This window comes from Heterocephalus glaber, unplaced genomic scaffold (assembly GCF_053883595.1).
Source record: "Heterocephalus glaber isolate CG9 unplaced genomic scaffold, H.glaber_assembly_v1.0 deba00001673, whole genome shotgun sequence".
Lineage (NCBI taxonomy): Eukaryota > Metazoa > Chordata > Mammalia > Rodentia > Bathyergidae > Heterocephalus > Heterocephalus glaber.
The window spans coordinates 10,593,804-10,606,667 of record NW_028258410.1 but is presented as its reverse complement, the minus strand read 5'-3'; the positions used below and the strand labels follow the sequence as shown (position 1 = coordinate 10,606,667).

Below are 12,864 nucleotides of genomic sequence, written 5' to 3'. Positions count from 1 at the left end.
GATTTTATAAGAATACCCACATTTTTCATTTAGTGAAATGAGTGGCAGTGTTTGACACTTTTGAAAATCTTTGGAATGCCTGGCTTAAGGAAAAACAGTTAGGTTCCCCCTTTGCGTTTGCATTTACTTGGTTTGTGACTGTTGTACGGCTGATGTCTGTAAAGACACCCTGGCCTCACACAAACACAATACGCATTTGGAAAGGGGTAAATATTTTAATCCCATTGAACAGATGATTGTGGCCATTCTTCCCTGGTATTGCACCAAAACTTGACATGTGGTGGTCTCTTAATACTTATTGCAAATGTGGAATCTGAAACATTTTAATGGCATTTCCTTACTTTGTTATATTAAAATCCAGGGGTCTCTTTTGTGCCTTGGATGACTTACCTGTGTGACTGTGGAACATAATATGTTGATCATTAGGGAATGTTGGCTCATTGAGTTATGCAGGACTATGGTTTGGAAAAGGTTTGTTCCCAGAAGTTTCATGTTGGGAATGTGGTCCCCAGTGATGGTAGTGAAAGATGGCATGGAACCTTTAAGAGGTGGGCCTAATGGGAGTTCTTTGGAAGAGATTGAGGTACTTTAGTGGAAACTTTGGCATTACCAGGAGAAGGTTGTAATGAAAGGCTGAGCTTGGCCCCACCCAACTCTCACTTCTTGTTTGGTGATATAATCGATTCTTCCTACACAGTTCCACCATTGATCACCCTGGGTGTGGATGGAACCAACCAATAGTCTTGTAGCCTGGGTGGACTAAAAAGGGAAAGAAGAAGGAAGCATTGCTGCTTCCTCTCTGCCATGCATGGACTATTTCTTCGTTGTGATGCCTCTCTGGCATGCTGCCCTGCCTTGGAACCAGCTGACTATGGACTGAAATCTCTACCTGTTGGGAGCCATGCTACATAATTCTAGGGAAAAATCATTTGGTTAGCCTAGTTCTCTTGCCTACAGCCCAGCTACAGAGTAACTCCAGTTTGGCCTCCGGTCACAACTGAGACCTCAGTGATCCAGTGATGCTGTGACTCTCCAGGACAAGAAACATCCTGGGAGAACAAACATCTGCTCAGTTCCTCATTGTTCTTGGACTGTTAACATCTTGTTACCCAAGATGTATTGAACTCTCTGCAAGCCTTTTGTTACACCTTGTTTATCCCAATGTGAACTATTGAACTCTATATTTCATTTGTTACATTTGTTTCTCCCGATGTACTGAATGAAAGGTGCAGTAAGGTGGGGGCTTTCGTCTTTGCCGCCCAGAGCAGCACTGATCAGACCCAAAGCTCAGCTTCTTCTCAGTCTCATTTTTCTACCTTTCCTGTAATTCACCGTGTGCTGCCGTGGCTCGCAGGAGACCAGGACTCACTGCAGAGTTTCTGGTAACATCCCCTTCCCCTTTCCCCTACATTACCAACTGTGAGCTAAAATAAACCTCTCTTCTTTTAACTTGTGGGTGTCCAGTATTTTGTTCAAGCAATGAGAAAGTAACTAAGACACTATCAGTGTAAGCATGACACAGGAAACTAGGAAAACAATGGCTTAATGTTATTATAAGCGGAGTTCGTCCTTGTAGACACTCTGATAAGATTTGGTGATCCCCAAGTTAATCACATTTTGCAAGCTGATACTCTGCAGAAATTTTCCATGCACATGGATGTTTATTACTACAGCATTTGGCAGTGTTGAAAAACTAGAACTGACCTAAATGATCATTACCAGGAAAATGAATAAATACATTGTTGCTTATTTTTACTGTATAGTAAAATACTATACAGCAGTGGCAATTAATGAACTAGAACTATAGGTGTCAACACACAGACTAAAAAAAGGTTTAAAAAAATGTTATGGATTGATGTTTACTGTGAACCACTGTTTGAGAGCCCAAATAATTAAAAAACTGCAAGATACTAGAGCCCAGGTAATTTATAGCAAACATTTTATTTCTGATACTTTGGAGACAGAGAAGTCCAAGACCAAGAGGCTGGCATCTGGCAAGGGCCTGCTTGCTGTGTCTTCCTGTGCCAGCCAGCAGAAGAGCAAGCCATCAGCAGGGTGCACAAGAGGGCCAAGTTGGCTTCTGTCACATACCTCCTCCTGAGATAATGACATGAATCTGTTCCTGGCAGCAGAGCCTCAGGAGACCTAGTCACCTGTTCAAGGTCCTACTACCTCTCAGGTATTAGGTCTTGAACACATGAACTTTGGAAAACATTTTCGAACCATAGCAACACGGACAGACGCCCCTCCAAGGTTTTCAAGTGTACACTGATATGCTGAATATAATTTAGGATGAGGATTACTTCTGAGGAAAGAAGGAAATGAAATGAGGGAGCGGTATATGTGGAGATTCAATTTTAACTGTAACAATTTATATCTCAGCACTCTGAAGCACATATGGTAAAATGTTTGATAGAACTGAACGATGAATGTCATTAGCTCATTCTCTGTTTCTTTCTGCTTAAAGCATTATATTATCCAAAAATTATTAGAAGGACTACATAATAGGAAAGTATTTTATTGCAAATGTTTCATTTCTAAAGACAGACTTTCAAATTTTACTGAACTGACTATGTGCTAAACGGAACACTCAATTTTAGATTTTTAGTAACATTTTATTTTGACATAAGGAACTTCTAAATTTAAAGGAAAATGTAAAGAACTCCAGACTATTTTATAAATATTCACCTATTGTTTTTGTCTCATTTGTGTTCTTCTGTGTACACAATTTCTCTGTCCACTTGTATCTGTCTCTCTCTCACACACTCACTTTTTTTGCTGTTAGTTTTGACATACATTGCAAGGTTTGTCTTTTTTTAAATTTCCTGGTCTTATTGTACATGAATTTTTTGGGGAGGAAGGAAGGTGGTTGAGGTATAAATTATAAATAATTCTCCATATAGAACATTATGTAAATATGTTGCCAAATTCTATTATTTTATTGAATATTGTAATATGTAAACCTAAAGGGGGAAAAACAGAAAAAGGTGCAGTTAAATCCCATCATTAATTGACATTGATATGTTATTTTACATGTGTATATATAAACACATTTATGTTCATCCTGAATAGACAATTCAGTTTCCCATTTTGTTAATTAATGCCTCAGTATTATGTTAGGGTTTTAAATGTCCTTACCCTTGGCAATAACACATCAAAATTTCTTGGTTAGCTTTCCTACAGTTAGAAGAGTGGAAATCAGAAAGTGATATAGTGAACTCAGCTCAAAGTTCTCTTTTGGTTATTTCTGATTCTAGCTCTATAAGACACCAGGCAATTTCTGTTGGATTCTGCTAAGCATACCCCTACTAATTAATGCCATTTTTATTTTTAAGGTCATCATCATTAATAGCTTCTAACAAGAAAAAGATAATCTTGCTAAGCAAGTAAAGAAAGGTGAGGTGTAGAAGCTGGCTGTTTACCAAATAGAGCCAGTGTCTACACTTTACCTGGGAGACTGGGTTACAATTTTGAGTTCTTTGGTGCCCTGTCAATGTGCAGTTTGCAGAAAATAGAACAGTAACTTGATGTGACCTGTTAGGGTTTCAAGGTACTGCCAGAGAGTTGCAGATGATGGTTTTATGTCCAATTGGAATATGAGCAACTGGTGAACATCACAAATCAAGCACACAGCACCAGCCTGGAGGCTGAGACACATCACTTTCTTTTATTATGATGCATCGCACTTAGTACCTTCCAGCCAAGGCATGCAGTTGGGCATCCACCTCCACTGTGAGGTTTTGCCATACCCGCAGACCACTTTATGACTGTTTACTTAGTGTTGTTCTTTTGATCAATTCACTTTATGATTAAATCATTTCTAAAAACTTACTTTTGGCTGGGGATTTAGCTCAATGATGCCGGTGCCTGCCTGGCAAGCAGGTCCTGAGTTTGATCCCCGGTACTGGAAAAAAAAAACCCCACTTACTTTTGTGCATAAAAATTAATGTGGCTAGGAACCAGCTCCACTTATAATAAGTAAATAGTAGCTGTAAAAAAATATGTATAATGAAAACCAGTCCACAAAATCCACTAAATTCTATCTATATTCTCTCACCTGACAAATATCTGAGCCTAAAGTCTGAGTTTGAGTCAAAATCTCTCTCTCTCTCTCTCTCTCTCTCTCTCACTCACTCTCTCTCGCTCTCTCTCTCTTTCGCTCTCTGTAAAAAGGGAAAGTAGGAAACAAAGAAGCATTAAAAGCCTGTCTGCTCTGAATAGAGATTTTCCTGTCAATGATTAATGATTTCAGGAAAGTTGAGAGAAAATGGAAAGGGAACAACTCTCTCAACTGCTATCTGGATGTCCGTCATAGGACAGTTGGCTTACAGTATGCAATGGTCTTTAATGCTGTCCGCACAGCCCCCAAGATTATGTCGTGAACCCTATAGAATCATTGACTAGCACATGCCTTACAGCTTAGAAGTGACTGCAGTGGTCAGACGACAGATGCGTCTGATTTCCCAGTGGGGTGGCTGCAGGGATGAAGTGGAGCAGGCATGTCCCGTGTTAGCATCACGCCTGTTCATGAAGTAGGAGCATCACACACCTTGCTGGCAGTTTCAGCACCGCCCTTGTTGCTGTCCCTGTGGTTTCCAGGGAGAGAGCCACAGCCTCTATGAGAGTCACGATGGGTTATTACTACCCTGGAGCTCCAGCTTATTTTCCCTTGCAGCGACAGCTTTTTAATTTTTTTCAATGCCAGAAATACTGAGATTGTGTTAAAAATTCTGCACTTCTAAAGACTTTTCACAAATGGGAAGTTCTGGCCGTCTGAAGCCCGCACTTGCACATGACAACAATCAGATGAGGCTGCAGTTACCCAGAATGCCACAGTCTCCACCTCTCCTCACTGCCTCTCTCATGCTGAGCTTGAGAGCAACTGCCACAGTCCCAGAACAAGTCACGTGATGATGCTGGGACACCAGAATGTTTACCCTGGGCCACGGTGTTCATTTCTACTACCTTTGTGGTACCAGTGGGTCATGATTAGGTTTACCTGTAGCTGTGACATTCTATGATGCTTAGAAAAAATTAAAAACATTTCACACTTTTGAAACTAGTAGATGTTTGCTGTAAACAAACATAAGTATTCCAGAAATTTTTCAAGGCCCTGATTAAAAGTGTTTACCCCCAAGATTTAGGGGGACTGCGTGGGTTCCTGTGCCCACTGAGCCATGTCCTCGGTGTATTAAATAGTCTTCACGTGTCCTCATCTGCACAGAGGTGCCAGTGGTAGCGCTGATATTCTATGGGTGCTTTAAAGATTAGAGGGGGTGAGGCAAGTGAGGCACACGGTAATCCAGCTCATTAAGCTCTTTCTAAATGTTAATCGTGTGATCACTGCTTCTCTTTCTCTCAAGGGATAATCAAAACTAACAAATTGGCATATCTCTTCCAGATAGTTCTCTACAGATTCAGGGATACACACTGTTCTGCATTTGCCTTTCTTACCTAATTATATGTCCTGCTGGTCTTGCCCTGGTAGTGTATGTACATCCTTGAGGGATACAGAGTGTTCTATTCTGGAGGATGGGAGTACTATTATTAGATTCTTTTCATATTGATGGACATTCATGCTTTTTCCAGTTTCTCACTACTGTAGCCCAAATTGCAACCAGTATCTTTGTTTCCACATCTTTGCATAGCTATTTATTTTTTTTACTATAAATCCTGAAATGTGCAGTTGCTGGTTATGATTCCTTAAAGATGTCCTTGATTTTTAGTCTTAATGCTTGGGGATCATAGTAGTTTATCCACATCTTCCTTTTTCTTCTTCTCCTTCCAGCTGTTCAATAACATGTCTGACAATATGTCATTAATGTAGTTAGTCAGTGAACTTTAGAAAATCATGAGAGTGGAAAAATATATGTTCACTGACCTGTTGATCAAGACACAACACCACCTTTTATGGTATCTAAGATTTTATGTATTCTAAGCTTGGATTTTTTGGAAAGCTTCTGAAGAACTACTGTATTTGGTAAGCGTTATTTAAACTGACTATCTGTTAGGTTTTTGGAGACTGAAATACACTGTGACAAGCTTTAGAAGTATCCACTTTGGGTTTTTCATGATTTCTGCAATCTACACGAGCTGCTATAGGTCTTCATTCTAATGACCAGTATTTCAACATGATCAGATATCTGAAAGCATTTGAGGGATAGAGCCAGATAATGTCCACAGAATGGGCTAATTTAGTTTCTGATGAGGGCCATTGGAAATATGGACACAAGCTATAAGCAGACACAGGGTTTGTCCAATAACCAATTGATGAAAATTCACATACCTGTTGACATTGTCTTATTGTGAGTCCAGGCATTCTGTACAGTTTCATTGCTTTGACAATATGCTCTCCTAGGAAGTTAAAATTCAGGTTCTAAACCAGGAAAAAAAATTATAATGAAAAGTGGCCCGAGCTGCCAGGTAGCATATCACGTTACCTGCCTAACGGTAGGTTTCTAGGTCATCAGGGATTTTTGTGACTTCTGTGGTTTGGAGCTGTGGGAGCTGGGCTTGGTTCTCAAGCCTGCTTGGGTGTATGTTAACCCCTTCCAAAGGGAAGATGTTGCTTAACATCCAAGAAAAGTAATTTATGAAGCTTTTCTCCAGTGACCTTGAAGTATTTATATACACGAAGAAATATATAACCTGAACTCACTGATAGGCTCTGAATCTTTAATGTGTTAACAGGCAAAGTTTCTCCCAAAACTCCAAAGACACACAAAGATGCCTCTTTAGGTTTTCTCTAGGTGCATAAGCTCTTGCTTCCCCTCTCTGCCAACTTTGTAGTGTTGTTAAAAAGAAGGAATATATAGTAGTCATATGGGGGCCCTAAGACAGTTCTTCTCAATCTTTGACGAGCAAACAGACCATTTGGGGATCTTGGTAAAACGTAGTCTGCATCAGTGGGTCCAGGCCAGGCCCAAGGTTCTGCATTTCTGACAAGCTCCTGGGTAATGCTGTGTTGCCCACTCGGGGCTTCTACACATTGAGTAGGGAGGAGCTGATACAGAAGCCAGGGCATGAGCTGTGAGAGGGAAGAACCAGACACTTGATGTTCACTGTGATTGTTGCTGTTTGCTTTTAACATTTTTCATGATGTGTTAAGAACTGGCATTCATAAGGTTTCCTATGGGCCTTTGTGCCTAGGAGCTGATGCCTAATGCCTAGGAAACTTGAGGTGAAGGTGGAAAAGCTGGGTACATCAAGACCAGATCATTTTCACAAAAGGGAAATGAAGTGCATCCTGAGGGGGTTGTTATGTCAAGATTTCAAGGCTCCTATGCTTGGATCTTCCTGGCTAGTCCAAATCGATGCTCTCTTCCCCTAAAACATTGATTACAGTTGTCCTTTTATGTGGATTTATGTTCTCATTAGATACCTGATTGCCTCTTGTAACCATAAACTTCTGTGAAGGAAGACACAGGGTGGAAATTCTGATCTTGCCTCCACCCCATCCATCACGGTCTGTCCCCTTACTGGGGTTATATTCTCCCCAGTTCACTCCTTACCTGAAGGGCATGCATCTGTGTTTGGTTCCCTGTAGACAGTCAACTTAAGTTCTGAGAGGGGAAGGCCCCGTCTTGTCCATGGCCATTTTGCCAGGGTCACCAATAGGTCTCCTCAGAAAGTTGGGTCTCCATCAGTTATGCTGGATGAATGAGTGAGTGAGTGAATAAGCCTGGTAGACTGGACCTCTGTCTTTCAGGGTATTATGAGTTGAAATGTAACTACCAAAAAGATGTATTCAAATCCCAATACACGGCACCCATGAATGTACCCTTACTAAGATGTGGGGCCTTTGCAATGTGATCAAGTTAAATGAGGTCATCGTGGACTAGGGTGACCAGCATCATTCTAAGAAGGAAATTTGGCCTGGTGTGTGATTCCAGCACTTGGGCTGTGGCATGAAGACTGAAATTTCAGGTGTAGCCTGGAAACTTAGCAACTTAGTGAGACCCTATCTCAAAGTAAAAAATAAAAAGGGCTGGGGATATAGCTCAGTGCAAAGGCCCCACAATCAATACCCAGTGTTGAAAAAAAAAAAAGCAGATGAAGGAAATTTAGACCTAGAGATAGACACAGGGAGAGTACCACAAGAAGGTGGAGGCAGAGCCTAGAAGGACGCATCCACAAGCCCAGAAATAGCAATGCCTGCTACAGCACCAGCCTCCAGAAGAGAGGCCCAGAACAGATTCCAGCATGAGCCAACCCTTCCAACCCCTGGATTTCCATTCCAGCCTTCACAACTGTAAGAATAAATTTCCGATGTAAGTACTGGAAAGCGACCCCAAGTTACACCCTGGTTGGGAGCACAGGAGACGTGTGAGGAGGAGGATCACCAGCCATGAAAAGTGGCATAAGCAAAGTGTCACACAAGTACTGCACAAGTGGAGCATCCTGGCTTCACCATCTGCTGCTCTAGATGAAGGTTTATTATTGGTTTTGGCAGACCATGAAGACAAGATGCTATTAAAAATCAAGTCAGGGCCAGGGATTTAGCTCAGTGGTTTCGCCAACCTGCTGCACAAGTGCAAGGACCTGAGTTTGATCCCAGGTACCAAAAAAAAAAAAAAAAAAGTCGAGTCAACCAAATAGGGCTCCAAAAAGACAGTCTAGTGGGATGCCGTGTGCTCTAGAATCCTGGAGGGGTCTCCTAAACCAGCCCAAACTGTAAAAACTCGGATTTGAGGGCTAGGGGTTTAGCTCAGTGGTCCTGGCACCTGCCTCCCAAGCACAAGGTCTCGAGTTCGATCCCTGGTACCAAAAACAAAACAAAACACCTCAGATTTAGGAAGTAGCAGGGGAAGGCTAACTTCTTGTTAGTTCTATAAAACTGTAAGGTAATAGTAATACCACTTGAGAATTGTTATAAGATTTAAGGTGGAGTTGGAAAGGAAAAATGCCTCCTCTTTTTCTTTATAGGAATCTTACCTATTTATTAAATATGCTCAGTTTCATAGGATACAAATACATCCCACAAATCCATTTTTATATTCTTCCAAATAATTATTTATTGATCTTCATCCCCACACTGTCATCTTTGCTTACATCTCTCTGATGCATATAAGTGACTTTGTACTGTGCATTTGGCATTTAAGATGTTTCCGTATGTTCATTTGTGTGTAAGACTGTAGATCTTGTGCATATAATTTCAATCGGCCATCTGGTGATCCATCTTGTTAATGCACCATGGTTTGTTTATCCAAAGATATAAATCTCAAGGCTGAACAAAAGGCTGAAAAGCCTTTCCAAGAGCAGAAAATATCCATGATATTTCCTTTCTCCATTGTGACTTCTGAGTTGCCTGGAAATTCTCAGTATCTTACCAAAGAATAAACAACACCCATGCTTCTCAAGCATCTTACAGAACTAATGGTCTCAGATGTAGCTTTTAGGATAATAAATGGAATATAAAATAATACACATAAAGCAAACATGTGGTCCTTGTTTTAAGTGGGAGGATTACATTCGGCCCAGTTTAAGAGCCAGAAGTCACAGTGATTAGGGCCCAAGGAGCTGCCAGCGCAGCCATGAATTATGGAGGAGAGTGGAGCAATGGTGTGGGAGAGAGACAGTTTGCTTGCAAAAAATTTAAAAATGTATGTTAGAGCCCCTGAAGTGGTCCAGCTCAGTAGCAGAAGCCCTGCAGCATTCTTCAGCCTCACTGGGAGGAGGCGAGCTGATGGGGAGGAAACTTGGGCCCACCCAGGGGAAGCCATCTGCCCTGCTAGGATGAACAGAGTTGATTCACACAAGGGCCCTGTTAGCAGTCGTGGTTTCCTGTCGTAAATTGGGTTTCCCGGCCCCCAGCAGGATGCAGCAACCACAGAATCTTGGGAATCAGTGACCCTCAGTGGAGCAATCCCACCTGGAGAGCACCTCTGCCCAGTAATTCATGGCTTTCTGCTCCGCTGTCCATGAACCTGCCGGCTGCCTTCCCCACCATCTTTTAGTCTTTGAGAGATAAAATTACTGTTTACCCTAAAGCAATATAACAGCAAGAGTAAGTCACATTAGACTTACTTTTAGAAATTATATATATATATATATATATATATAAAAAATGTATATTAAAATTGTAGTTGTAAATTAATTTATATATGAAATTATATATGCCCTCTTTCAATTTTACAAGGAAGTTAATGGACTTTATTTTTTATGACAATTTCAAATTTACAGAAAAATAACACGGGAAGTGCACAGAGTCTTCATCCTCTAGCCCCAAGATTTCCTTATTAGAAACATCTTGCGGGAGTGTGCTGTGTCATTTGCTATAATTGACAAGCCAGTGTTTTACACTATGATTAACTGCAGCCCCTAGGCTACTTCAGGGTTCACTCTCGGTCTTGTACATTTCTACTGGTTTGGATATATGCATAACAGCAAGTATCCAAGGTCACAGTATCCTCCTGAATAGTTTTATTACTCCCAAAGTCCTCTGTGTTCTGCATATTTATCCCTCCTTCCCTCAAGCGCTGGCAGCCACTGATTTCTTTTTAACTCTCTCCAGAGTTTTACCTTTCCCAGGATGTCATAAAGTTGGAGTCGTACAATGTGCAGCCTTTTCCGACTGGCTTCTTTCACTTACCAGCATCCATTTAGGATCCCTCTGTCTTTTTGTCCTTGTATAATACTCCATTGCCTGTATAGGGGGAATGTTTAAATTTTTAAATATTTATCACAGTAAAAGACACATAGCTCTAATTCCCCCTCAAAAGACTTCCCCTTACTTCAAACACACTTATCTCATTATTTGTGCCACTTTCTGAAGCAGGTCTGGAAGTCCTCCTTTATGATTTTAGTTGTGTTGTTGTGGCTGCCATGATGCCCCGAATCAATTCAAACATCTACCTTTCATGTTCATTTTGACTAGAGAAGAGCCAGTGAAGATCCGGTGAAGAAGGTGGATGAGACACACAGCCACGTTTTCAGGAGCTGCCTTTCCATTGACTGACACCCAGCAGCACCATTCACCACATTTTTGGACCAAAACCTCCAAAGACACTCACGAAAGAGGACTCCAGAACTGCTTCAGAAAGTGGCAAGAACAGTGGGATAAGTGTGTTCGAAGCAAGGGGAAGTATTTTGAGGAGGATTAATGACAATGTGTAGATTTTTAACTTAAATGTTCACCATGTATTTTGATCATCCCTTGTATGTACCACAGCTTATCTATTTATCTTTGGAAGGATACCTTGGTTGCTTGCATGTTTTGACAATTATGAATGCAGCTGCTTGTCACATTCACATGTAGGTTTTTTGTGGATATATATTTTAAACTTGTTTGGAGGAGTGATTACTGGATTACAGGATCGTATGTTTGGTTTTCTTTTTTTTTTTTGTATGTTTGGTTTTTTATGAAAATGCTATGCAGACTTCCAAAGTGGCTATGCCATTTTGCATTTCCACCAATAATGAATGAGAGTTCTTGATACTTAGGTGTGAAAAAGTCTACTTACAAAAATTTACTTTAGGTGTGAAAAAAAGTCTACTTACAAAAATTTAAACACTGCTGAGGTCTATGAAAGCCACTAAAAATCTCACCCCACCCACACTCTTTGATCTCATTCCACAAAGGGGAGCCAACAAATATAGAGAAATCACAATATTCGTTCTTCACTTACTAGATTTTTTTATAGTTTATTCAACAATGCAGTGACCTAAGAACTCTTAAATACATTACTTCTTCTATGTTTTATGTGTACTGTATTTTATTTTCTTCAATTTAATTTTTACATTTACATACAGTAATCCATTTTTATGAGTTTTGACAGTTTCACATTCAACTATCATCACAGTCAAATACAAAATTGTCCCATCATTCCTTACGTTTTTCCTACTGCCCCTTTATCACCAAATCATTCCCAGAATCTGCTAATCTCTTCTTCCCCACATTTTCACCTTCTTTAGAATATTGTAGAAATGGAATCACACAGTACGTTGCTTGGTAAGTCTAGATTTTTTTCACTTAGTATAAAGCATCTGATATCACTCCAAGCTGTTGTGTGCATCAGTTGTTTGTTCATTTTATTTTTGAGTTGCAGTCTATTTTCTGGACTGTTCATTTATCAACTCTGTAATTGAAGGACTCTTGGATTATTAACAATTTTTGGTGACCACAGGTACCACCACTATGAACATATGGATTTTTGTGTGAACATCAATTTTCATTTCATTTGATTAATTATCTAAAATGGTTTGTTGGATCATATGATAAGTATATGTTTAACTTTGTAAAAATTCCTAAAGTATTTTTTGGAGTGAGTGAACTATTTTGCATTCTTAGTAGAAGTGCATAAGATTTCCGATTGCTCTGAGTCTTTGTCAGTGCTTGGTATGTATGGTCAGGTGTCTACATTTTCACATTGTAACAGGTGTGGGGTGAGATATCTTTGAGATAATTTGTATTATCCATAACGATAAATGATTAGTTATTTACTTCTATATATCTTCTTTGGAGAAATATCTGTTTAAATGCTTTATTCATTTTCAAATTATACATAGTTTTTCTAACTACTGAAGTTTGAATATAAATCCTTTGTCTGTCCATGATATATAGATATTTTTCTCTCAGTTTATCGCTTTGACTTACTATTCCTTTAGTAGTTTTAAATTTTGATGAAGTCCTATTTAATCAATAGTTTTTCTTCTGGGTTGTGTTTATGGTTTCATATCTAACACATGGTCATGAAGATTTTCTCCTTTATTTTTTTAAACTAGTTTTATAGTATAATACTTATATTTCAGCCTATGATCAGTTTTGAATTAATTTTTGCCTAAGGTGTAAGACAGAGATTGGGGTTTATTTATTTATTTTGTGAATATGGACATTGAGTTTTCCAGCACAACCGATGGAGAAGG

The 12,864-nt window shown here is 39.8% G+C and overlaps 1 protein-coding gene across 1 annotated transcript in view; it reads left to right on the top strand.

Annotated features, from left to right (window-relative positions):
• Positions 1-5,841: 5,841 nt before the first annotated feature.
• The window catches only part of Cdh26 (cadherin 26), a gene marked incomplete at its 5' end in the record, with an annotated part of 29,297 nt that continues 22,274 nt past the window's right edge, over positions 5,842-12,864 (top strand). The window contains 1 exon segment of the mRNA XM_087197748.1: positions 5,842-5,913. Coding sequence (XP_087053874.1) covers positions 5,842-5,913 — 72 coding nt within the window.